The sequence below is a fragment of the Chiloscyllium plagiosum genome, unplaced genomic scaffold, assembly GCF_037043375.1.
Source record: "Chiloscyllium plagiosum isolate Xiang-an unplaced genomic scaffold, Cpla_swu_hap1 HiC_scaffold_9, whole genome shotgun sequence".
Taxonomy (NCBI): domain Eukaryota; kingdom Metazoa; phylum Chordata; class Chondrichthyes; order Orectolobiformes; family Hemiscylliidae; genus Chiloscyllium; species Chiloscyllium plagiosum.
This window is the reverse complement of record NW_028270147.1, coordinates 63,556,452-63,584,142: the sequence shown is the minus strand read 5'-3', so window position 1 is coordinate 63,584,142 and position 27,691 is coordinate 63,556,452. Positions and strand designations below refer to the sequence as shown.

The window sequence follows — 27,691 nt, the reverse complement described above, 5'->3', positions numbered from 1 at the left end:
TGGCTCATTGTATCTCTATAATTGTTATTTCAGTCAAAGCACAGCTGAGAGACTGAACCTGAGATCTTCCTTGTTTGTTAGCTACTACCGCAACATGCGGTTGTATCTTCTAATCTTAGTGCAGTATTGTAATAATTAGTTTCTAAAACAAAAAGGTCTTTTCTCCCCTTGTTTTTGTTTGTCTCTGCATTCTATGTGGCCATCCCTCGTTTTACTCAGTCGTACAGCATGGAAATGGACCCTTTGGTCCACCTAGTTCACCCCGACCATGTTCCCAAACTAAACTAGTCCCACTTGCCTGCCTTTGGCCCAGATCTTTCCAAACCTTTCCTATCCGTGTATTTACCCAAATGTCTTTTAAATGTAACTGAACCTGCATCCACAACTTTCTCTGGTAGTTCATTCCACATATGAACTACTCTGTAAAAATAAAAAGTTGCTCCTCATGTGCTTTTTAAAACTTTCTCTTCTCACCTTTAAAAATATGCACCCTAGTTTTGAACTCCCCCTGCCCTAGGGGGAGAAAATCCTTACTATTCACCTTAACTATGCCCCTCGTGATTTTATAAAACTTTATAAAGTCACCCCTCAACCACCTCCTCATCATTATTTTCCTGCAGCATGAATATAAAATTTGGAAGTTTGTTCATTCATGAAATCTTGTCTGCCATAAAATGTGAGTTACACAAAATGTCTAGTCCCAGTATGTATCTAAACCATCATCTCACCATAGCAATGAGCATGTCAATAACTCCTATTATAGCATTGGCTCAGTGAGTGAGCTTTCTCTTTTAAGTTCATTGAGGCCGTTGTATTGTTAAAATACACGGGGATTTGAAACCTTCAGCAGATCATGTGTTTTGGGTTAGCGTTTAAAATTGGTTTGCTGTGATCTTTCAATTAAGCGGAATCAGAGACTTGAGGCAGTCAGCTGCCTTGGAAAGAACATGCTGTACTTTAGTTATGTGGCACTTAGTTTGCAACATCTATAAGCTAACATACTATGAAAAACAACATGATGCTATATAATGAGAGAAAGAGAGATTTGCACAACTTAATAAATTGCTTAGAAATGTTTAATTAAAGGTGAGCTTTACTCTCTTACTAGGTGTCCCTCTTATTCTTTGCTCCTGTGGTTTGTTTTCAAAACAATTGGGAAAACTCATTGGTTAAATGAGTAAATGTGCAGCCTGCTGTAGTATAGAGATATAAAGGACTGGAAGTTTCCATGATTTAAGCTGTTAATGGCCTTGGTTAACACAATAATTTTCCAGATGAGAGAGAGATTAAAGTCAAGTAGAAACAAAGTAAATCACTTCGCTCCACTTTCTACTGGGAAGAGCATTTGACTGGCAAGAACAGCTTTGGCTTTGGGTTTGGGGTACTGCAGACCCATAGTTGTAACGTTCAATAACACTTTCTCACACATACAGAACTGGCTGAGGAACTATGGCTTCGCTAGAGGTGCTGCGATCAAGACTAAATGTGAGGCATTGTTGGTTAGCAGTGGAATGGGGGTGGGGATGTGCAGAATTTAAAGTTACTCATGATAGACCTGTTTTGTAGAAATGTAATATTGCAGATATTCCTTCATACACCAAGTGCTGCCATTCTTCAATTTTGAAAGAGAGTTAGGCATGTGTTTCTTTACAGGTAAGATTCTCATCCTACTTTCACATTCTTCATGAAATTGCAATGCTTCAGGTAAAATCACAGACATTAATGATATGGGAATTTCCTTCAGAGACAAATCCACCACTTCTTGAAATACCAAACATATCTATTCATTTTCTTACAATATCTCTCAGTCCTTGCTATCTTCAGAAATAAACCCCTTTATACTACATAATGGTCTTATTCCATAGATTTAAACCAATTTATCTCACTTCCTAGCCATAACTGATTATACAAAATTTATCCCTCAGCATTTGAATTTCTCGATGAACAAATAATTTAACTGGATCAATTTTGTCAGTTCCAATATTGGTCTTAGAAACTTAATTAGAAACTCATCACAAAGTCTCTTTTACCAAAAAAACTTGACTTTTTTCTTGTAATTGGAAAATGTATTACATAATACATGATGAACTCAACTACCTATGCTTTGTGAACGTCTTTTTTTGTGATGCTGCAGTTGCCAGGAATGCCAAGATGTGAACTACAAACACATGACTGATAAAGATCATATAGCATTAAATATCTTGGACTCAAAAAGGCTTGGACTCAACTCCTGACCCAGCAATGTTACTAACTGAGCTAAATTGATGTTTTAAGCTAATGAATAGATGATTTGTCCCAATGTTAGATAATTGTCCACATAATGAATTTTAACTGACTAGCTGTGAAAGCGCAGTGAGTAAATGCACTGTGTACTGAGATATTAGACTATTAAAAATTAAGAAGGTTCTCAGTTTTATCTCTGACCTTTGCTCAGTTATCCACCAGAGCAGTGGTGTAGTGCTTCAGTTCAGTAACTTGGAAAAATTAGGCTGGAACCTAGCTTTGGAAAAGAATGACTATTCTGTGATGTTTCCCACCTCCTAACAGACTCTGTCATATCTTAATATACGGTCTTATTTGGTGTCTGCCTAACCTGAAAATGCAAACATACAAAATAGGAGCATAAATAGACTTTTCAGCCTTTCAAGCCTGCTCCATCATTGAATAAAATCAAACTGATTAATTTAAGTTTCAAATACCACATACTTTTTACCACTAATAATCTTGGCTTCTCTTGCCTAACAAGAAGCTATACGCTGCCCCCTTAAAAATATTTAATCACTCTAACTCCACAGCCTTCTGAGGCACAGTATTTCAAAGGTGCATAACTCTCTGGAAGAAAATTTTTCATCTCTGCTAAAAGGGTGACCCCCTAAATTTAGAAGTGTCCCCTATTTCTGGACTGACTAATGTGAGGAAACACCCATTCCACACCTTGTCAAGACCATTCAGGATCTCATATACTTCAATCAGGTCACCTCTCATTCTTCTAAATTCCAGTAGAAACAAGTGCAGCCTGTCTAGCCTATCCTTGTAAGAGAACCCACTCATTATAGGTATCAATCTAGTTAGCAAAAACAGAAATTGCTGCCAGACTGCTGAGTTTTGCCAGTTTCAGAATGCAGAGTTAACACTTCAAGCCCAGTGATTTTTCTTCAAACCCAGACTGGTACACACCAGCAGAAATAAGCCTCAGTCCCACTAGAACACTCCAGTACAATTGAAACTTTTTTTAAAAACCCTGTCCATATACATTCTCCAAAGAGAAAAACACAATGTGTTGGCAATTTGGGATATAATTCACAGAGGGTAGTTAGCTGTTGAACAGGGGGTTTATCAGCCCCCTTATTTTCTAGACAAACGAGGTCACAATCCAGTCTGTTTTAATTTACCTATTTCCTCCTTTGAAATGTTGTTTGAAGTTCCTCTTAGCATTTTTGGGCGTGACATTCTCTAGGTGGTACTCTCCAGGAAGGCATTTAATTTACATCTGCAGACATTTGGCTGTATCAGCCCTCTTTTAAAACACGGATTTTGGAATTGCAAGTTAAAATGTCTTAGAGGTCCTGATCCATGGTAATGACATACTAGAACACATCAATCCCTTTGTACTGTGGGATTGAGCTGTCATTTTCTATATAAGTAATCCATTTTTTTATCATTATTCCTGCCAAAGTACAGCTTCCCACATTATACTTCATCTGCCAGTATTTTTGCCCACTCACTTAACCTATCTATGCAAACTTAACACCTGAAACCTGTTTATGCCGTACTAACAACAAACTTGCCTATATATTTTGATCTCTTCTGCAAATTTAGCTACCATGCCTTCGCTCTCTTCATCGAAGTCATGGAGATGTATAGCACGGAAACAGATGTAAATTGTAAAAGTTTTAGGCCCAGCACAAATTACTGTGGGAATAGATATGAATGAGATATAGGCAGTTGAGTATGAATTATCCAAAAGTCTGAGAATTTTTTTTTTAAACAATTAATTTAATGTCTGTTCATTTTATAAAAGAGAATTGGGCAGAATGTGCTAAGCCACGCTGTGTAGAGTAGCTAAAAATGAATGGAGCATTTATTTATAAAGTTTATATTACTTACCTAACTGAATATAACTAGAGATTCTATATTTACTGACTAATCTGATCACTGATATTCCTGCCAGTTGACATATCAATTTGTCAGTTTGTCCAAACAGGCGTCTACTCTATCTCATTCCAACCTTGAGGCAGTCAAAAGACAATTTGGCTGCCATAAAATTAACGGAGCAGCCTTCTGCCCAAAGCACAGTTACTGGCAATAATTTATCAAACCTGGCTACAGATTTGCTTCCTTGGCTTAATTTCTTATTCTAAAATTATACATACTTTTTATTCTAATGTTCTCGCACCCTACCTGAATGCACTGTCTTTTTCTAGGATATGATTCTATAGGGATCGGCGGCTCACTGATGTTTTACTTAAGTGGCCGTTTATTACGGGTGAGCTTAGTTTGATTGTAGACAATGTATTGAACTGATGTCTGTATTGCACTCAAGGCTGCTCTGCTTGTCTTGACTGTTCGTATTTGAGTCTGCTGCATCTCCGTCTTTGCCTTATTCTGACCCTGCGTGGATCCTGTAGATTATTTATTTACATTCTAATTTTCAGAATACTGACTACAACTCTTCAATATAGTTTGTCCATTCCTCTTTTTAACTTTTGATAGCATGCGACTGTTGATGTCCGAGTTACATCACCAAGTACATTATCATTAACATTCAATTTCATTCTACTGCACACTTTACATACATTGGGTTATTTAAATATCACGTGCCTTTTATGTAGCCAAATGTAGTGGCCATTTTGTATATTAGATGATGAATAACTGATGATTTTGGGTTGGTGGTGGGCTAGGGTGTCTGTTGAACTCTTTCTTCTTTAAGTAATGCCATTGGATTGTTAACATGCACATTAGAAGAACAGCGCCACATTTCAATGTTTATTTGAAGGATAGTTCCTCTGGAGCATTCTCTTATTAAATAATATTCTCAAATTTTGGAGTGGATTTGAACCCACAAGCTTTTGACTGAAGCAACAGTGCTACAAACTGAATGAGGCTAATGCTCAGCAATGTTGCAATTGGCCCCAATTCTTTTCCATGCACTTTCTAGCCTTCCTGAGATTTTTCCTCAGCAGTAAGGTTTGTGCCACATTGCTGCCATTAGTGCAGAGGGACAGGAGTTGGAGGAGGCAGAGGGCCACAAAATTAGCAGGAAACTGCATATTTCCTGTTTCTTTCCTGAGAGCACTAACTGGTGCTAAGATACACTCAAGTGATGTTTTCAGGAAGAGGTTGGCATTGTTCTTGTTCGGAAAGTCAGTATAAGTGAAGACTGGCAGCTAAGAAAAATGGGAAGCCATTAGTGGTCAGTAAGCATATAAGAAGTAAAATGAAAATCGGAGAAAAATTGGGTGTGATTTAGGGATCTAAAAGTAGCTATTTCAGGGAAGTAGAAGACATAGCTAAGATAGTAGATAAGTACTTGCATCTCACTTTAGTAAAGAAAATGAAGCCAAACATGTAGTGAAAGTGGATGTAATTGAGATACTAGATGAGTCAAGAATTGATGGAAAGGACATATTGGAAGGATTGGCTGTACTTAAAACCAACAGGATCAGATGCATTATATTCAGAGATGCTATTGGAAGTAAGGGACAAAACTGGGACAGTACTGGACATAATTTTCCAAACCTTAATACAAGGGTGAGGCCAGAGAACTGAAGAACTGCAAATATATACTCTTGACCAAAAAAAAGTATGTTGGTAACAACAGATTAATCAGTTTAACTCTATGATGGAGAAAACCTTTTGAAAACAATCCAGGATAAAACTAACAGTCACTTGGCCAAATATGGCTAAATTGAGGAAAGCCAGCATGAACTTGCAAAAGATAAATCATTTTTGATGTTCAGGATCAATATTAGAACCACTGTTTTATTTGATCTACATCAATAATCCAAACTTGAGTGTATAGGATGCAATTTCAGAAACTGCAGATGACATAATACTTGGAAGTATTATCAACTGAGAGGATTTTACTGATAAATCGAGAGAGAGAGAGATAGACATATTGGTGGAATAGGAGGGCATGTAGTAGATAAATCTTAATGCAGATAAATGGAAAGTGTCATATTTTTGGTAAGAGGAACAAGGAGAGGCAATTTCCACATTTTAGTTTAGTTTAATGGCTGCAAGAACAAATCTAGCTGTTTGTGTGCACAAATCATTAAATGTGGTAGGGCAGGTTAAGATGGTGGTTAGAAAGAATGAGAGATATCTGGCTTTATAAATAGAAGCTTGGAGAACAAAAGCAAAGTTTCGATGATGTTCATGAAACACTGGATTGACCTGTACTGGAGTATTATGTCCAATTATCGGGTGGATGTGAAGACTTCAGAGGTGGTGCAAATAACTTTGAGAATAGCTTTGGGGTAAAGAATTTCAGCTTCATAATTAGATTAGAGAAGCTGGGGTTGCTCTTCTTACAAAAGAGAAAATTGAGAGATTTAATCAAGGTATCCAAAATCATGAGGGCTCTAGATGTTCCCATTAGTAGTGGAGAGAAGAACCAAAGGATACTGACAGTAAGGTAAGTGGCCAAAAAAATCAATGGCGATATATGGAAAAGCAGATTTATTTATCAAGTGGTTATGACCTAGAATGCACTCCTTGAGAGTATGTTACAAGCAGATTCAATTGTGCCTTTTCAAAAGGAAATCAATAATAATCTGAAGTCAAGAAGTTTGCTGGATAACTGGGAAAAGTCGTTAAGTGGAAAGTATTGCATTGCATTTGCAGCGACTTAATAGGTTAAACTGTCATCTCCAAGGCCAACATACATACATGATGTGGAGATGCCAGTGTTGAACTGAGGTGGATAAAGTCAGAAGTCACAACGGCATCAGGTGATAGTCCTTTGACAGGTAATGAAGGAGCAGCACTTCGAAAGTTTGTGATTTCAAATAAACCTATTGGACTATAACATACATACAAACATGGAGCAGGCCATTCGACCCCTCCAATTAGTACGGTTATGGCTGATCTAACTAACAATGTGCTCTGCGATTCAAATGTGAACAGGTTGCTCATTATATTGAGTATTTATGGTTATTTGTCAGATAGCACATCTTAATATTTAATTGTAATGGTATTGCTATGCTGACAAAAATATTGAGACCATTTATAATACCCCTAATATTATCCTGGCTGAGGTCAGCTAACAAAGTACAGACTGGGACTGAACCATTGATCATCTTGGTCTGTGTGTTAACCCATATGTTCCTTGCCATATTTCAGTACGGCTCTGTGCAAATTTTTAATCATATGTCTTTATTCAATTTGTTTTCAGACCTGTATTATTGCTTCTACATGAAATCCCTTTTATGGCAACTTGGTTTTTGCTTGTGTCAACTTTTAGGTGAGGTCATTTCTTTTTTCAAATCTCTAAATGGAAACTAATTAATAGTTTTAAATGACTAAATTCTGTGGAAATGCCTTGGTCTTACTGCAGATGATTTTCCATTTCCTCTCCTGTTTAATGTACAACAAATTTAAGATGTCAGAAGTCTTCCTTGTAAGTCTTCTGCCTTGCATATGATTTTGATAAACATCAAGCATCTGTTGGTTTTTAAACTTTCTAAATATTTGGGTCACTGTTTCCAGAGTTTGTGCTGTTACCATTCTGTTAGAAGCCACTGGTAAGAATTGCATATGGTGTCATGTTTAAAGAGTTCTACTGTTCTAATAAATATGAAATGAACATCAACTGAAAGTTATTTAGTGGGTTTAATTAGTCCACTAAGCTACAGAATAGGCAGTTCCTCACTAACCAGTGAACACAATAATAAACCAAAAGCTTTTTGCCACATCTCTACTCCACAGCGCACACTCAGCAGATAGGTATTCTTGTAGCTAAAGCTCCAAATTTTTCGTGGCCATCAAAAGATTCTCTTCTCTTTATTAAATCCAGGGTAAGTTTTCCATGTCTTTTTAAATGCCATTTCTGAGTATAATCAAATTAACTTCCAGCAGCAATGCACCAACCTTGGTCTCTGAAGTCTATTTTTGTATCTTTTTATTTTACTTTATTTTTGAATGTGGCCTACATTAGGAGAAGGACAGTTTTAAACAAAGGGCTGAGGAAGGAATTGCTGTACTTTTTAAAAGTAATTTACTGAAATTCATTGTGGGTCATTTTTGACTGTTGTTTTGCAAGCAACGGGAGATGATTAATAGGAGACATCATGGCCACAGAGTGTCTACATTCAGAGATTTGGCTAGTAACAGGTTGTTGATTGGTTTGTGGAACTGAATTCATTTCTAGGTCATCAGCATGATGACAACTCTACGATTGGCTCTTGGGTTACTAAACATCTTGTAGGGGTGAATGTTAGTGAGAAGCCTTTGGACTCTGGAAGGGGCAGTGGTGTGTGTAGTCAAATACCTGAAGCTAAAGAAAGCCAGTTATTATAAGCTATTGCTTTTAACCAGTAAGTCAAGCCTGCTATGAAGAAGTGAAATAAATGTGAAGTAAAAGCTAAGAGAGCTAAAGGACTTTGAGAAACAAAGGGAACTATCTATTAATTCCTGTGGACAGGTGCCATTGAATTGTTTCCTCAGTATATTTTCCCCTCTATCAGTAACACCATTTTTCTTTTCTTTATCTGTCTCTGTGTAGGAGTATTTGAGTTTTAATTAGTAGAGTTACATGTTCAAACTCATGTTTATTTGTGGTTAGAACATTACTTATTTGTAGTAAATAGTAATTAAGTACAGAAAACTGATCCATGTTTTCAATTAATCCAAGTCTGTCAGGGAGGTAAATTGCAGACCTTACTTGCACAAAAGTTAAAGCTTGTATCACAATTTCAGGAATCTCAGGACTTGATTTCCAGTGTGCTACCCCAGTGAGGCATAGAAAGAACAGAACATCGGTACTACACTGAGGAAGAACCACTGGAACTCAAACAATAACTCTGCTTTCTTCCCAAGGATGCTGCCAGACCTGCTGGGTTTCTATCGTGATTTCTGTTTTTATTTCTGACATTCTTTGGGGCTAGGTATAAAAACTGGTGCTTGAATTTCTATAAACCATAAACCAGCTCTACATTGGCTCAAAATCAAAATACTATAGCTGTTGGAAAATGAAATTAAAACCACGTCCTGGAGAAATTAACTAGGTAAAAACAAGGACTGCAGATGCTGGCAACCAGATTCTGGATTAGAGTGGTGCTGGAAAAGCACAGCAGTTCAGACAGCATCCGAGGAGCAGGAAAATCGATGTTTTGGGCAAAGGCCCTTCATCAGGAATACAGGAGATGTGTTGTAACCTTGGGTCTCTGACCTAATGGGGCACATCAGTTGTGTCTGTTCACAGGCACAGTTCACCATGCTCCATTCCAGGACATTTTGCTTTACCCTAATTTTAAAAAGAATGTTTAAACATAACTATCTTACAAAGGCCCATATTCATAACACTAATGAAAGTCATTTATATTTTCAGCCTTTGATACCATCCAGTTTTTCTTTTTAGGAGATACGTAACAAGTCTTTCCCTAATCCAGAGATCAGTCCAACTTATTGTATAGTTTTAGTTTAATGAACGTTATGTTTCTTGTATTTCTGAGTAAGAATGAAAATTCTTTATTTTGTTGTACCCACAGCATGTTGCCCCTGTTGCTGAAGGATGGACTGCTCCTTCCTTACACTGTTACCTCTTTGGCCTTCCTCCTCATCACAACAACATTTCTGTCAGCCTTTGAAAAAGTATCATTGGAGGATCTGCAACTCGAACAATTTTCTCAGGGAGTGAGGAAGTGCATTCCACACTTTATAATTCCACCGTGTCTTGCAAAACTTGCAGTGAGTAATGATTCAGAGGTGCTGGTGTTGGACTGGGGTGGACAAAGTTAAAAAAATTACACAACACCAGGTTATAGTCCAACAGGTTTATTTGGAATCACTAGCTTTTGGAGCACTGCTTCTTCAACCACCTGATGAAAAAGCAGCGCTTCAAAAGCTAGTGCTTCCAAATAAACCTGTTGGACTATAACCTGGTGTTGTGTGATTTTTTTTAACTTTGCAGTAAGTAAATAATTACTTTTTGAAAATCATTTGGTTTAAATTTGTTTTGAAATGAGCACTGGAATCACACCTTTACCTACTACATATCGGGCCTTGATTCAAAACCAGTTTAGATAAATTCAATAATTGAATGTTAAGTAGTAGCAAATTGGCCATGAGGATGGCTGGTGTAGGAAATAGAAAACATCACAACACTGTGACATTTGATGTTATGCTGCTGAAGCAGTGGAGCATGAGCTTTACTTTGACTATTATTCATAGTAATTAATGTGGAAGTGTTTAACGTTAACAGTGTCAAAAATGGGGTCAGACATTTAATTTCCTTTTTTTATATCTTTATGAATTATAAATAGGTCTTCACAGGAGATTAATCTTCAGGTGTTTTAGCCCAGTTATGTTATTTCAGAATCACAACACAAACTGACCATACACTTGGCATAAACCAGCTCTACATTGGCTCAAAACCAAAATACTATAGCTGTTGGAAAATGAAATTAAAACCACGTCCTGGAGAAATTAACTAGGTAAAAACAAGGACTGCAGATGCTGGCAACCAGATTCTGGACTAGATTGGTGCTGGAAAAGCACAGCAGTTCAGACAGCATCCGAGGAGCAGGAAAATCGATGTTTTGGGCAAAAGCCCTTCATCAGGAATACAGGAGAAATTAAGCAAGTCTGTCAGCATTTATGACGAGAGGTACAGAGTTAACTTTTCAAGTCCAATGTGACGACTTCAGAAATATTACTCAAAAGATGCATAAGTGGCTGTAGTGGAGGAGGGAATATTAGGAGAAAATTTAAAAAAGGAAAGTTCTTTTTAAATTGCATGTTTCAATATCTTAGGATGCCTCACAGTTCTTTTTTCATTTCTAAGTACGTACTTTAACTTCTTAAATGGGGGAATTGCAGCACCCAATTTGCACAGAGCAAGATCCTGCAAAGAGCAATGAAGTAATGATTAGTCCATCTGTGTTTTAAAACAAATTGGTTGAAGAATCAATATTGGTCAGCACATCAAGGAGAACGCTCCTGAAAATTTTCAAAATAGTACCGCAGGACCTTTTACAACTACCTGACAGAGCAGACAAGACCTTCCATTTCATGTTTCATCTGAAAAATGACAACGCTGCACTCCCTCAGTGCTGTGCATACCCACATACAAATAGGAGAGAAGTAGACCCTTTAGTACCTTGAGCCTGCTCTTCTATTCAGATCAGGACTGATTTGTTTCTTTGTGAATTACATATTCCCATCCATCCTAATACCATTGATTCCCTTGCCTAACTGGGATCTGTCTACCTCTGCCTTAAAAATATTCAGTGACCTTACTTCTGTCTTTTAGGTGGAGTTCAAAATTTGCATGATTCTCTGAGAAAGGGAAAGCAAACCTCATCTCTGTCCTCAAAGGGTGACACTTAACTTTAAAACAATACCTGCTACTTTTGGACTAACCCATAAGGAAATATCTTTCAGACAACTATCTTGTCAAGACCATTCAGGATCATATACACTTAGTCAAACCACTCTCATTTTTCTAAATTCCAGTCGAAACAAGCCCAATCTATCTTCATAAGACAACGCATTCATTCGAGGCATCAATCTAATAAACTGTTTCTAATGCACTTATATTCTTCTTTAATATCCAAAATGATGCACAGTATGAGCCGGATGCTGGCAGGTGGGACTAGATTGGGTTGGGTTATCAGGTCGGCATGGACTGGTTGGACTGAAGAGTCTGTTTCCATGCTGTACATCTCTATGACTCTTTGATGCACAATATTTCAAATGTGGTGTCACCGATGCTTTGTGTAACTGAAGTGGAATACATTATTTTTATATTCAGATCCTCACATCATAAAGGATTTTAGCTTATGTTAGCTTACATGTTGTTCTTGCATACTAACAGTTTGAGTCTCAAGCAGTCTTTCTCCATGCAACTGGAATGTTAGCTGAGACATTTAAGCTGAAGTCTTGGTACCAAAACATCTGAACATCAAATGAATGGCATTTAAAGAATAAACTGATTTTTTTTTCATAAGAACCCTAGTTGAGAGGTTGACATCAATGAACAGGACATCACCACCAAGGTGGAAAAGAGGGCAAAGAAGGCAACATGCATCAAAAACTAATGCTTTAGTAAAAATGAACATAGATTTTAAAAGAATCTGTGTGTTGTAGAAGGAAATGTGAACGCTCAAACAGTTCCATTGTATTGACATTTTAAGAAACATTGAGACAAAATAGAAGATGGTTAATGAGCATTACACCAAAGTAAGGATGCAGGGAGAATGAAGGTCATACAGGGAATTATACTGGTTCGCAGATCTTCTAATATTTATATTTCCAACATTGGAAGCCAGAACAAGTATTGAAAAATGTGACTTAATGTATATGAAACAGAAACATTTTCTTTTTTATTCCTACAGTTCCTTCTATCCATAATTGCCATGGTTGTACTGAGTTTGATAAGTGCGACACAAGATCCTCCCCCACAACTGCCAGACTTATTCCCTGTCCTGGTGTCTCTATTTTCTTGCATCCACTTTTTGATCTTTCTGCTGTATTTCAACATTCTGCATCTATCGGAACCTATCCACAAGAAGCCTCAGCAAAAGGTGATATGAAGAACAAGTCACTGCAAACCTAGGAATTAATTATATTGTCTGTAAAGGACAGAGAATAAAAACTGTTTTGAATCCTAATGCCAAAACGTTTTTTTAAATTGCATACAGTAGTTGCCTTAAGAGATCACGTGAAAAATTTGCCATGTGGTATGAAGCAGTCTCCCATGTTCAAATGCAACAAGGCCTGCACAGCATTCAGGCTTGGAATGATAAGAGGCAAGCAATAATCATGCTACATTAGAAAGAAGTCCTGTTCAAGGACAAAATTAGTGAAAAGACACATTGCTAGTTCAATGTGTGGAATGTTAAGCAACTTGTATTTGCTCCTAGGTTCCTACACACTGCTGAACTGTCAATCTTTGTGCTTGGAACTTTAAAGAGACATGACTGGTTGCTTTCCAACTGCCAGGCAATAATCTCCAACATGACAGGATCTAACCATCTCCCCTTAACTTTGCCAGTACCAACATCCTGGGACATACCATTTAACAAATGAATCAGCATATAAATACTGTGGCTACAAGTGCAAGTCAGAAACTGGGAATTCATCAGTAATAACTTGCCTCTTTTCTGCCTGTCTACAATCTACATGCAGTTGTCAGGAATGTGGTGGGTACTCTTCACTTGCCTAGATATAGCTCCAACAACACTTAAAAATAATCTAATAAAAGATCGACACTATCTGGAACAAAGCCTGCATGATTGGTACCCCATATGCCAACATTAATATTCATTCCCCTCACTGTCATTGCAGTGACAGCAGTGTGTACCATATAGAAGATGCACTGCAATAACTTGCAAAATGTCTCCGACAGCATTTTCCAAATGTCTCCCACCTAGGACAAGGGGGTCAGATGTGGGTAAACCACAACCTGCAAGATTCTGCCCAATCCACACTCCATCCTGACGTGGAACCATGCCATCATGATTGTTGGGTTAATATCCTGGGACTCTGACAGTATTGTAGGACAATGTTTCTTCAACCTCTGATCTCAGAGGTCCATGCACAGCAGTACCTATCAATAGGTGTGCACAGAGCCTCACAGTGGCTACACAACTTAGAGGGAACATTGTCATGGGAGTAGCTACACATTAGAGACTGCAACATTTCAAGAGGCAATTCAACATCCCTTTCAAAGTGTTTGGGGATAAGCAACAAATGCCATCCTTGTTGCAATGCTCATATACCTGGAAGGCATAAAAATGTGGTTTGGTTTGAGATTCTGGTTCTGTACTGACCTCGTTAATTGTAGCCAAGCCAGCAATGGTGTTGCTGTTACTTATTGGTTTAAGATGATCAGAAATCATCCAAGATTCCTTGATTACTATCCGATGATCTCTGGCAATGTTTGCGCGTCTGATGAGTGGATTTGAGTTTGCATGTGATGCCGTCTCTGATTAGTATTCTGTTACCTTTTATTGTTCATGCTTACATACTTGCATAAAATAATCAAGGCTAAATTACAGCTAGTGTAAGTTATACCCTGGCATCATCCAGTACCTTTGAGGAAAGAGGTGAAGAACCAAAAAGAAGGCAAATGGAGAAAATGGGTTATGCTTCCTTTCTGCAAGAACGCATGATGGTTTGGAAATAAGCTGCCCTGTTCCATGACCTGATGAAACAAAGAAAAGTGAAGAAAATTGATGCTAAAGTGGCATGATCTAATTTGAGAAGTTGTACATACCTGTAATATGGATTATAATATGCAACTATAGTTTAAAATTAGTGAAGAAAAATTCTCCATATAGAAAGAGTTTAGGGAGAGTTCCCATTTTATTGATGATTATGTCTGCAGGAAATGTCTTTAGTTGCAAATCCTTTCAGGATCGGTTGGAGCGGCAGTTAGAGGCAATGAGGAATTTACAAGAGCTGGGTGGTGTGATGGATGGCAGGGAAAGAAAGGGAGAAAGGCTGCAGATACAGTCAGGTACACGGGTTAACTTCAAGAAAGGTAAGACGGGTAGGCAGGTAGTGGAGCTTTTTTTATGCTTTCCTTTGTTGGTCAGAGGATTGAGTGTAGGAGTTGGGAGGTCATGTTGCGGCTGTACAGGACATTGGTTAGGACACTTTTGGAATATTGCGTGCAATTCTGGTCTTCCTACTGGAAGGATGTCGTGAAACTTGAAAGGGTTCAGAAAAGATTTACAAGATGTTGCCAGGGTTGGAGGGTTTGAGCTTGAGCTACAGGAAGAGGCTGAACAGGCTGGGGCTTTTTTTTTCCTGGAGGCTGAGGAGTGACCTTATAAAGGTTTATGAAATCATCAGAGGCATAGATAGGATAAATAGACAAGGTTGTTTCCCTGGGGTGGGGGTGTCCAGAACAAGAGGGCATAGGTTCAGGGTGAGAGGGGCAAGATATAAGAGAGACCTAAGGGGCAACTTTTTCACGCAGAGGATGGTGCGTGTGTGGAATGAGCTGCCAGAGGAAGTGGTAGAGACTAGTACAATGGCCACATTTAAAAAACATCTGAATGGGTATATGAATAGGAAGGGTTTGGAGAGATATGGGCCAACTGCTGGTAAATGGAACTAGATTAGGTTAGGATATTTGTTTGGCGTGGATGAGTTGAACCAAAGGGTCTGTTTCCACGCTGCACATCTCTATGACTCTATAACTTGACTTACATAATCACTATCCACAATGTATTTTTAAAAATTATGTAATATATATGTAACACAAAACAAATTGTTGTCAATGACGAGCCTCCTTGAATATAGAGTTTCTTGTAACATGTCCTATGCATAATGCAATAAATACAAAATGCAATATTAACAGTGACTGCACAAATTTATTAACAAATGTTTCAATAAAATGAAGATGTCAAGTTTCTGAAGGCCAAACATTCCCACCTGCTTTCCCACTTCAGCTCATCAGTTTATTTGTGTTTAAGTAGATTTTGGAATTTAAAGACAGCACAACCATGAGGTGGGCAAGATTCTTTGCTTTCCCCAGCTGTACTGGAAACTGGCATTCATGACATTCTGAATGAATTACATACTCATTACATTGAACGAGACACCTCGAGGGCAATGCAATGAAAATCTCTTCTTAATCACGTGTTTGGAAAGGTTCACAGTTACCAAGCAGCTCAAAAGAAATGGTAGTGATCCCGAGTGCCAGTGGCCTGTTGTCTGTCACATTTGTGCTGTTTGTTAATTCCAAGTTGTTGCTGCAGTGATAAAACATTAGTTTTAAGCTTTGGTATGTTTTCACTTTCAGTTGACCTCTGTGACAAAGTGAGAGTTACAGGAGCCACCTGGTGCTCAACTGGAAACTGGATCTCGGAAGTAAAAGTTGTCAAACTGTTGGCAATCCTACTGCAAAAACAGTAATTATTTATTATATTATGGATCTCTAGTATGTTATGAAAAGTAAAAGAAAATAAGATGCAGAGGGAAAGTAGTGGTGTTCTCTGATACCTATCTGGAAATATAGAACGTTTATAGAGAATTTTAGTTTAGAACTCGTTTTCTCTAATAAATCATTCTGGAAAAAAATGAAAATAAAATCACTCTGAGAGGCAATTATATTATTCTATTAGCTTTGCCACTGCTGGTTTCCATACTCAAATTTGCTGGAAATATATAAAAAGCAACAAAAATCTTTCCAGTTACAATCTAATACTCAGTCAAAGGAAACATGCAATTTCTTACAAATTTAGTTTTATGCAACAACCGATTGATCCCATGTGGCATTGCTCAGTTAAAGCTCTTTGTTTCTATGTTTTTAACTCTTCAAGCAGCCTTTTATTCCTTCCCCTATCTCACCCTCCTTTCAATATAACTTCACCTCCCTTACTTTTCTTTTGTTCTTCTATTGTCTGTATTTCCATTTGAACAAAGAACAAAAAAAATGTCTACAGCCCAGGAACAGGCCCTTCGGCCCTCCAAACCTGAGCTGATCCAAATCTACTGTCTAAACCTATCGCCCATTTCCTAAGCATCTGTATTCCCCTGCTCCCCAACTACTCATGCATCTGTCCAGATACACCTTAACTGAATTTACCATGCCTGCCTCTACTACCTCTGCTGGCAATACATTCCACGTATCTATCAGCCTCAGTGTAAAGTACTTGCCGCATATATCCCCCTTAAATTTTTCACCTCACCTTGATTGCGTGCTGTCTCATTATTGAATCCCTCACCATGAGAAAAAGCTTATCTTATCTACCCTGTCTGTATCCTTCATGATTTTGTAGACCTCAAATAGGTCCCCCTCAATCTCCTTTTTCTAATGAAAACAATCATAATCTACTCAACCTCTCTTCATTGCTGCCCCCTCTCCAAAGCGTCCACATCCATTTGGTAATTGGGCGACCAGAACTATACACAGCATTCTAAATCCGGCCAAACCAAAGTCTTGTACAATTTTAACATGACCTGCCAGCTCTTATACTCAATACCCCTTCCGATGAAGGCAAACATATCATATACCTTCTTGACCAATCTATCCTTCTATCCAGCAACCTTCAGGGTACAATGGATCTGCACTTCCAGATCTCTCTGCCCATCAACTTTTCCCAAGGCTCTTCTGTTTACAGTATAGTTCGCTCTAGAATTAGACTTCCCAAAATGCATCACCTCACATTTGCCTGGATTGAACTCCATCTGCCTCTTCTCTGTCCAACTCTCCAATCTATCTATATTATCCTGTATCCTTTGACAGTCCCCTATGCTTTCTGCTACTCCACCAATCTTCGTGTTGTCTGCAAACCTACTGATCAGACCAACAATGCCCTCTTCCAGATCATTTATGTATATCACAAACAACAGTGGCCCCAATACTGACCCCTGTGGAACACCACTGGTCACCTTTCTCGATTTCAAGAAACTCCCTTCAACTACTCCTCTCTGTCTCCTGTTGCTCAACCAGTTCTTTATCCAACTAGCTAGAACACCCTGCACACCATGTGACTTCACTGTCTCCATTAGTTTACCATGGGGAACCTTATCAAATGCCTTACTAAAGTCCATGTCTCTAAGACCATAAGACACAGGGGTGACATCTACAGCCCTTCCTTCATCTATCAACTTGGTCACTTAGAGTCATAGAGATGTACAGCACCGCAACTGACCCTTCGGTCCAATTTGTCCATGCCGACCAGATATCCCAATCCAATCTAGTCCCACCTGGCCCATATCCCTCCAAATCCTTCCTATTCATCTACCCATCCAGATGCCTTTTAAATGTTGAAATTATACTAGCCCCCACCACTTCCTCTGGCAGCTCATTCCATACAAGTACTACCCTCTGAGTGAAAAAGTTCCCTCATAGGTCTCTTTACTCTATTAAGTTAGTAAGGCATGATTCACCCCACACAAAACCATGTTGCCTGTCATTGATAAGCCCATTCTTTTCCAAATATAAATAGATTTTATCCCTCAGTACATTCTCCAGCAACTTTCCCACCACTGATGTCAGGCTCACTGGTCTGTAGTTACTTGGTATATCTCTACTACCCTTCTTGTACAGGGGGACAACATGAGCAACACTGCAGTCCTCCAGCACCTCACCTGTGTTTAAGGATGCTTCAAAATGACTTTTTGTCATTTACATAAATGATTTGGATGTGAGCATAAGAGGTACAATTAGTAAGTTTGCAGATGACACCAAAATTGGAGGTGTAGTGGACAGCGAAGAGGGTTACCTCAGATTACAACAGGATCTGGACCAGATGGGCCAATGGGCTGAGAAGTGGCAGATGGAGTTTAATTCAGATAAATGCGAAGTGTTGCATTTTGAGAAAGCAAATTTTAGCAGGACTTATACACCTAATGGTAAGGTACTAGGGAGTGTTGCTGAACAAAAAGACCTTGGATTGCAGGTTCATAGCTCCTTGAAAGTGGAGTCGCAGGTAGATAGGATAGTGAAGAAGATGTTTGGTATATTATCCGTTATTGGTCAGAGTATTGAGTACAGGAGTTGGGAGTCATGTTGCGGCTGTACAGGACATTGGTTAGGTCACTATTGGAATATTGCATGCAATTCTGGTCTCCTTCCTATTGGAAAGATGTTGTGAAACTTGAAAGGGTTGAGAAAAGATTTACAAGGATGTTGCCAGGGTTGGAGGATTTGAGCTACAGGGAGAGGCTGAACAGGCTGGGGCTGTTTTCCCTGGACCGTCGGAGGCTGAGGGGTGACCTTATAGAGGTTTACAAAGTTATGAGGAGCATGAATTGGATAAATAGACAAAGTATTTTCCCTGGGATCAGGGAGTCCAGAACTTGAGGTTTAGGTTGAGAGGGGAAAGATATAAAAGAGACCTAAGGGGCAACATTTCCATGCAGAGGGTGGTACTTGTATGGAATGAGCTGCCAAAGGATGTGTTGGATGCTGGTACAATTGCAACATTTAAAAGGCATTTGGATGGGTATATGAATAGTAAGGGTTTGGAGGGATATGGGCCGGGTGCTGGTAGGTGGGGGACTAGATTGAGTTGGGATATCTGGTCTGTGTGGACAGGTTGGACCGAAGGGTCTGTTTCCATGCTGTACATCTCTATGCACACACGCAGACGACAAGCAACATGAATTCGACTGGGACAACACTACCATTATAGGGCAAGCCAAACAAAGAACAGCCAGGGAATTCCTAGAAGCATGGTACTCATCCACAAACTCCATCAACAAACGCATCGACTGGACCCAATATACCGGCCACTACAGCGGACAGCTGAAACTGACAACCGGAAGCGGCAGGGACAGCCACTATAAATGCCGGAGGAAACACCACAGAAGCGCTTCACAGGAGGCTCCCAAGCACTGAAGATGTCACCTAGACAGGGGACGAAATGTTTGCAACAAAAATTTCCAGCTCAGCGAACAGAACCACAACAACGAGCACCCGAGCTACAAATCTTCACCCAAACTTTGAATGTTTAAATTACTCCAAAAGCAATTTGATGTGAGAAATCGTAACTCATGTTAACATTCATAACTTCACCCTCACAAAGTAATAATCCTTGACTCAACCTCAAATCATAATTTGCACATACTGTTAGCTTTCCAACCATGTTAGCCATATTAGTCAGATGCGTTGCACCACTCTTCCTTCCTGTCAGTAAGACCTAACTGGTGAGTGAATGTCGTAGTTGTATCCATTTATTCATGGAGCAGATGTTGGTCACCATCATTGGATAAACAATAACCTAGCCATAGCCAGAGTTGAGGTTGAAACCATTAAAGATGACTGTATGTTCCTAATCCACCCCCTCATGTTTCATTTGCCTCTCATTTCATAACATCATCTGGTTTACAATCTACAGATGATATATTCTTTGGAACTTTCTTAAAAAAGGTGATGGAAGAAAGTCTTTGAACACTTTTGAGGCAGAAGTAAATTGATTCTCAGCAAGAGAGTGAAAGGTTATTGGAGGTAGACAGGAATATGGATTGGAGGTTACAATCCAATCTGCCATGATTGTAGGAAGAGCGGTTTGAAAGACCAAGGCACCTACTCCTCCTAAATTGTGTATTCATGTGTCCTGCTTCATGTAGCTTCTGCTTATTCTCCCTGTCTCACAATAAAAGTGTGAGCTTGGGTCACTGACACTATTTTGGAAGAAAATGGCACTCAGTGCTACAAATCCAGGTGGTATGTGAGCAGAATTTTGTAGCCACTATTTCAGGAATAACTGGACATAATGGATGCAACCCAGAAAAGGAAATGGAGAATTCACCTCACAAGTTTGTTCTTTCACTTTATTTAATCATAGCTGTTGTATGAATTCTCAATTTTCTCCATATTAGCACTCAAAATGCACAGGCATGGTTGGCAAAACTGCCCTTGAGTATGCCATTTCCTGGAAAAAAATGACTGAGCAATCAGAAAAGGTTAGCTGCATCCCTAATTTGTGGAATTTAGAGATATTGTTGAGTTGCTTCTGCCCTGTGTTTGTTGTTGACAGGCTCACTGCTGGGTGAAGCTGAGGGGGAGTGTGTCTGCAGGTTGAGGCTGAGGAACCGGTGGTCTGTAGGGGAAACTGCGGGATGAAATGGTCTGCAAGGCTAGGCTGGGGGAAGAGTTTCCCAAGTGAAGATGAGGACAGCAGATGCTGGAGATCCGAGTCAAGATTAGAGTGGTGCTGGAAAAGCACAACAGGTCTGGCAGCATCCGAGGAGCAGGAAAATCAACATTTCGGGCAAAGGCCCTTCATCGAGCAAGACCTATGGGATGGGGCAAGTATGTGGCTACAAAGGGGGGAGGGGGGAGGGGGGGGAGAAGCGATAATCTACTAAGGGAAACTAAGGGGTACCTGTCATCAAAGGAATACTTAGTTAATTGGGACCTAGGAAAACTTAAAGTTGTGGGTATCGGATTATTTGCAAATTAATGTACTTTTCATCAAATCTGTGGTTGTTACCTTGTGTGAATTTAAATACTGTGATGGCAAAGAAATTTAAGATTTCCTTATTGTGTCGTGACTTTAATAGAAATGTATTGAGGATGTTGATGAACTCTTCTAATTTTGCTTCTAAGAGACCAAATACCCCATTTGTCAACATAGATACAGAAGATAATGTTATTAGTGACTGCATTACAGAATAGAAGAGTGAGACTGAAACGTAGCTCCAGAATATCAAAACGTAATCCTCTCAAATATTTTGAAGAGCCCTCAAAAGAAATCACACCGATCTATATAAAGTCATAGAGATGTAACACAGAAACACACCTTTCGGTTCAACTTATCCATGCCAAGCAGATATCCTAAATTAATCTATTTCCATTTGCCAGCACTTGGCCCATATCCCTCTGAACCCTTTCTATTCCTATACGCATCCAGATGCCTTTTAAATGTTATTATCATACTAACTTCCAACACTTCTGACAGCTCATTCCATACCCTTTATGTGAAAAAGCTGCCCCTAAGGTCCCTTTTATATCTTTCCACTCTCACCCACCCCAGGAAAAAGACCTTATCTATTTACCCCCATGCCCCTCATAATTTTATAAAACTCTGTAAGGTCACCCATCAGCCTCCGATGCTCCAGGGAAAACAGCCCCAGCCTATTCAGCCTCTTCCTGTAGCTCAAACCCTCCAATCCTGGCAACATCCTTGTAAATCTTCTCTAAACCCTTTCAAGTTTCACTGCACCCTTTCTATAGGAGGGATACCCAAATGCATTGATATCCTTGTCAAATAAGAATCTGTCTATGTAATCCTCAACATAACAATTGGCCCAACATCCATTTGAAACTGGCAATGACTAGTTCCTGATAAAATTTCACTCCCTTCAACTTAAGTAACAGGTTTTACAGCCAAAACAAAAGGCAGCAACCACAAATGTGGAGCTAAAATGGTAAGAGATTAGGCTGCATAAAATGAAGAAAAATAATGAAAACCAGACCAGTTGGAGGCACTGGCAGCATTACTGGATTGAAGGAATGAGCTTGTGAGGACATAGAACTGAACTAAAATACCTGGAGTGAATTTTGGCCTGACCGTTAATGGTGGATAGGACCTTGTGTTTGAAGCAATTGTGGAACGGCAGAGGGAGTTTCTTGGGAATTCTTTTCCCAATGGTCTATGGTGTCATGTGGCTACCACTGACCGCTCAGCAACATTTTAAGCTTGATGGAGTATTCTGAACATGCAATATTATATCAGCATGCAACACTAGAGACACATGTTATTAATATAGGCATTAATTCTTGAGGATTTCTGAAACTCAACTGTAAATAATAAAGATTTATCCCAGTTTACAAATATTTAAGATTTTCTTTGGCAGGATAGGGGGTTAATGGGAGAGAACTCTATCTGGATAAATGGCATTTAAATTAGGTGCTAGAAATTGTATCTTAGTGTGCACCTGTGGGAGCAGTTCTGGGTAGGCATTTTACTGGACAGATTGATTTGCTTAGTGACATTTCTGTCATATATTTATATGAGCAGGCAGCTGCAATGATCTGCTCTTTCGTATTCACACCAAACTCCTATGGGCCATTTCCCCAAGTACAGAATTTACAACATTAAAATGAAAATAATTAGAATGCTAGCTATTCTGGACTGTTTTACCTGGGCATGTCAGATCAATTCTGTTTTTAATATTGTGTCTCATTAACATAAGATTAAAATCACAACATATAGCTCCCTCTTTGAATTTTTTCCCCCTCTTCTGTCCTGAAGGCATTCAGCCCAGACTGGAGTACAGTTCCACAGGTATTGATCAATGTCGTCTACTTCGTCTGAGTGGGAATTCTTGATATGCGATTCTAAACTGTGAATAACTTGAGGATGCTGAGGCATTGAGATGGCATAGTTCTAATTAGCTTTATTTCATTACAGCTCTTGTAGATTTATTTCTTCTCCATAAAAAGGTGATCGGATAAGTGACATTAATCGGATAAGTGACATTATTCTGGCAAAGACTATGGAAAAAAAACAGCTGTTGAGGTTACAGTATTCAGAACAGGGCTGGGCAGATTCAGATGCTCGATTTTAGTTTCCCACAGAGCTACTAGCAACCAGTTGCTACCTGTCAATAGCAATCTAATAGTTTTGATAGTAGCCTCATAGTTCCACCAGCAAAACCAAACAGAATTAAACTAAAGTTCAAACAGAAGGACAAAGTAAAGGCATCAGGCAAAGGGGCCAAGAGCCAAAGGTCAAACTAACCAATTGAAATTGCATTGATATCAGGAATTTACATAATGAGAAATACTAAGCAAATTTGGTTTGTGTTCTTTATAAAAAAACTGATCCAACAGAAGTTTATTTCTACACAGTTTCAGAGGATTAATAATGATGGTCTAACCAAGTTGTCAAGGTTATCAAAGGGTATGGAAAAGACATGAGTTAAAAATTGCAAGATTAGGAATAAGTAGTAGGATTTTGGTTTAAAATACATTCATCACGTAAGAAGTATAAACCATATTAAAAGACAACAAAGCATGTTTGTGGAGAGAGAGGGATTGAAGGTGGGTAGGAGATTAACCTGAAAAGTCAGACCTTTATCTGATCCAACATATTCCCACATTCATTGCAACATTTTCAGCAGATAACTGCTAGAAGTTATCACCGTTTAGGCTAACACAAGAAGAGTGACCATTTGGACAAAGCAGAGGGGGTTTCTGAAATCTGCAGAATGTACTCCAACAGAAATTGAGAACAGCAAGAGTAAATAGGATTTTAATTTTAAAAATAAATTGTTTATGAATAGTTATAAACTCATGAATTTGGTTTCATTTGTAGATAATCGTTTGATGTATATTTTCTTAAGAATAAGTTGATAGTGCTTAGTTAAAACTTATTGGAATTATTCCGGTGCTGAATGTGATTTGCCAACACTGGACCCCTCCCCCACCATGCTCAGTGCATTCTTAGACTTAATCCTTTCGAGGCTGCAACTGTCAAATCAAACTCCAGTGATTGGCTGAGTGCTGTCCCAGTTGCAAACAATTCAGAGCTGCCAGAATTCAATTCACAGAGTGACCCTTAATAGTGAAGAGTCAGAAGAGAACTAAACAGTTTTCTCTGAACTATGTTTGAAGCCAGGGTAAAGGCCAACAACTGCGAGTTTTTGCCAACTCCAGCCAGCACCATTTATTTATTATTGCACCCTGCCAATCAATTTCTTTTTAATGCTGAGGTTTTTCTTTTTTCTCCTCACAAAGTCACAGTAAATAAGAGCTCCTTGGACAAAATACCTATTAAATTAGTAATTAAATGAGTTACAGCCAGCAAAAGTATATACGAGTCAGTAACAACATCTGATCAAGCTCTTCAGAGATTGTTAAATTATTTTCTGTGGTAAGCAGAATTGTTTAAATGTTATTTATTTTTATGTTCAGAAAAAAAATCTATTGCAAAGTAAAATATTGATTAACGCGCAACAATGCTGTAGGAAGAAAAAAAATTTATGAAACCATTGCTCAAATCCTTTAATTGAATTTTCCAAATCTCTCACCACACACAAATAATCAATATCTTCCAGCATCAGAAACATTACTGGCTATCTTTCCAATTTTGTTATCATCAGCACATATAAAAGCACTTGGATATCCATAATATCTTGACAAATAATTTATATTTACCTCATAAACTACTTTTCCTTTGAGATACTGAAATAAAAAAAAACAAGAAAAATTAACTTTTCAAATCAATAGATGTGTCAGATCCTAAGTATCTGAATTTTTCCTTAATTTTACTGAGAAAGCTAGGTGAGAGACCCAGACCCAGCATACACAACATCACAAGGACAGAAAAAAAACTGGAGAAAGTAATCAAAGGTGATGTTTAAGCAAGACTGGGTTTTAAAACAGGTGGGCTGCAGGTGGAAGAAGATAGTAAGGTGGTCCTTGGTGTTGACCTCTTGTGGGGAAAAAAGTGTGGAAAGTAAGAGATGGTATCATGAATCTTGAAATGAAGGGAGGCAGTAGAATGAATAAGACAGTAATTTGGAGCATGAGAACATGAGATAAAGCAAAAGAAAAGGAAATCAATAAATGTTTCATCCAAGAGACTGTGGATGAAGGAAGAATCACCTGTTATTTTTTCAGTAAATTTTACAAGGAATATGAAGAGTGTTGCATTTGAAAAAGTCTGGGATATAAGTAAAACTAACCATTTTACTTTGGTGGCTGTACAATCTGACAATTTTTTGCTCTCTAAAAATTTGATCCAGGAGAAAAAGAGGAGAAAAAGCACAAACTTTGAAAATGTACAGTAGATTTTCCTACAGTCACTTGTCAAGTGCAGCAAATCAAACTGACTCTTATCTTGAAGGCTACTGTCAGGACTTGTCCAACATGTTGCACCATGAAACAGTGAGGCCTGGACTCAGACTGGTGTTTTTCAGTTCAGTCATGTCACTGGAACAATTAAGGCATATCATTTTAATAGTTCTTCCACTTGTCTGGAAACTGGGATCACCTGTAACCCTTTTTTTACTTCTTGGAAAGCAAGAAACGACCTTAACAACCCACATTCAAGCCAAATGCAGCATCAGTTTGTTGAAAGTCACGATGATAGAGTGATCGACAACAAATAATCCTTGGCCACTATTTCTAGGTAATTTCCTGTTAATCACAACACAACTGTTAACTTGTTTACTGTTAATTTATTTCAGCAGAACGAAATGGTTACTATCACTATGGACAAAGTTAAGAGCATTTTCTTTCCAATGAGTTTGGGAAGAAAACTTGTCTCACCAACTGAATAGAAAATTCATCACTACAGCAGTCTTAACTTCATGATGCTGTGTTCATGTAATTTTTGAGAAGCGGTGGTCTCCTGTCTCTTACCCCCAGGAGACCAAGGTGTCCTTACATTTCTGGACTTCAATTTAAAACACAACGGTTCACACGGAAAATGAGAGTGCGACAAGGTAGAAAGGAATAAAGTGCCAGTGATATTTGATTAAAGGTCAGTGAACTATCATGTTCTAATTATTAACTCTACCATTAGTTGTGAGTCAGTTTTCTAGGCAGCGTACAAATACTGTGGTTACAACAGCAGATTAGAAGCTGGGAAGTTTGAGATGAATAACTCATGTTTTAACTTTGCAAAGCCTACCAACATCTATCAAGGCATAAGTCAGGAGTCTGATTTCCAATTACCTGGAAATGAGCTCAACTTCACACAAGAAGCTTGATACTATCTAAGACAAAGCAGCCCACATAATTGGCACCTCTGCCATCACTTTAAACATTTTATCCTTCTGCCACTGATATGGAGTGGCAGCATTGTGTATTACATACAAGATGCACCACAATAATTCACCCAGGCTCCTTCAACAGCATCTTCCAAACCTGTGACCTCTACCACCTAAAAGGTCAAGAGCAGCAGACATATGGAAACACCACTACCTGCATGATACCCTCCAAGCCATTGCACCATTCCCACTTGGAAGTATATCTCTGTTCCTTCAATGTTTGCAGGACCAAAATTATGGAACTCCCTCTTCACTAACACTTTGGGTGCACCAGCACCTGATAGATTTTAGGAGTTGAAGGAAGTGGCTCATAACCGTCCTTTCAAAGCCAATTAGAAATGAATAATAAATGCTGGCCTTGTCAGTGATGCATAGCTCATGAAAGAATAAAAAGATTGTTTTATCAATCAGCATAAGTATAAAAAAGTTATTTTCCATCAATTTAGGATCATATGGGTTACGTTATCTTGGGAAATAAACATCTGGTCATGACAATCACCTTCTGAATGTTTATTCTAAAAGTTGACCTGCTCTGCTCAGAATGTAAGGAAGGATAGGTCAAGAACAGGCTGACTTGTAAGCTTTATACCGTCCACCCAATCACAGGATGTACACTACTCACTACTTTTTGAGTGAAATTCACTGACTTCCAGAGTCACCATGCAAAACCAAAGGATATTAATCTACCTTTACATCTCTCCCCCATTCGCTACTAAATTGCAGTCTCAGAGCTATTTCCTGGCCTGAACAGCAAAATCATCATTGTGTTCTGTGAAGCATTTGATGGTCTTCACTGATGTCTTACCTCATAAGTTACAATCTTGCCCCTAACTAGATAATTAGGTTTGGGTACTTGCCTCTATTCCCTGTTCATGGATCCTTTCTAGTGGTCATCAAATAAAACAGTCATTGCTATTAAAATTCTTGCAAAATGATAGCATAATGAACAATACTTAATCATCTTCTCCACAAAGGGTGACATCCTACAGAATGAAATGCTAACATATTGATGGTATCATACCTTGCTACAAGGAGCAACAAAGACATTTTATTTAGCTGCCAGTTTCAATTGATTTAGATTCATTTATCAAGCTCCTGTGGAAGTTCTTGGTATTGAAGCTTGCAAAAATGTCCTTGCAGTAAGATTGTTGATGGTAATGCAAACTTTTTGTGCTAACTTTTGAACTTGAAAATCATTGCCTTAGTCTTAAAAGCAAACTTTTTTCTGAGCAGCCATTGCGCCTATATTTTGAAAAGGAAGAGAACGTGGAAGAAACCCAAA

At 38.6% G+C, this 27,691-nt stretch overlaps 1 protein-coding gene across 2 annotated transcripts in view; it reads left to right on the top strand.

Moving 5' to 3' along the window:
• Positions 1-12,833, top strand: part of alg6 (ALG6 alpha-1,3-glucosyltransferase) — a 58,325-nt gene extending 45,492 nt beyond the window's left edge. For both annotated transcript variants that reach the window (XM_087990694.1, XM_087990693.1), the window contains 3 exons: positions 7,397-7,465; positions 9,711-9,909; positions 12,558-12,833. In XM_087990694.1, the coding sequence (XP_087846820.1) occupies positions 7,397-7,465; positions 9,711-9,909; positions 12,558-12,755 (466 nt within the window). In that variant the 3' untranslated portion in view covers positions 12,756-12,833. The remainder of the gene's footprint in view (positions 1-7,396; positions 7,466-9,710; positions 9,910-12,557) is intronic.
• The last annotated feature ends 14,858 nt before the right edge of the window (positions 12,834-27,691 follow it).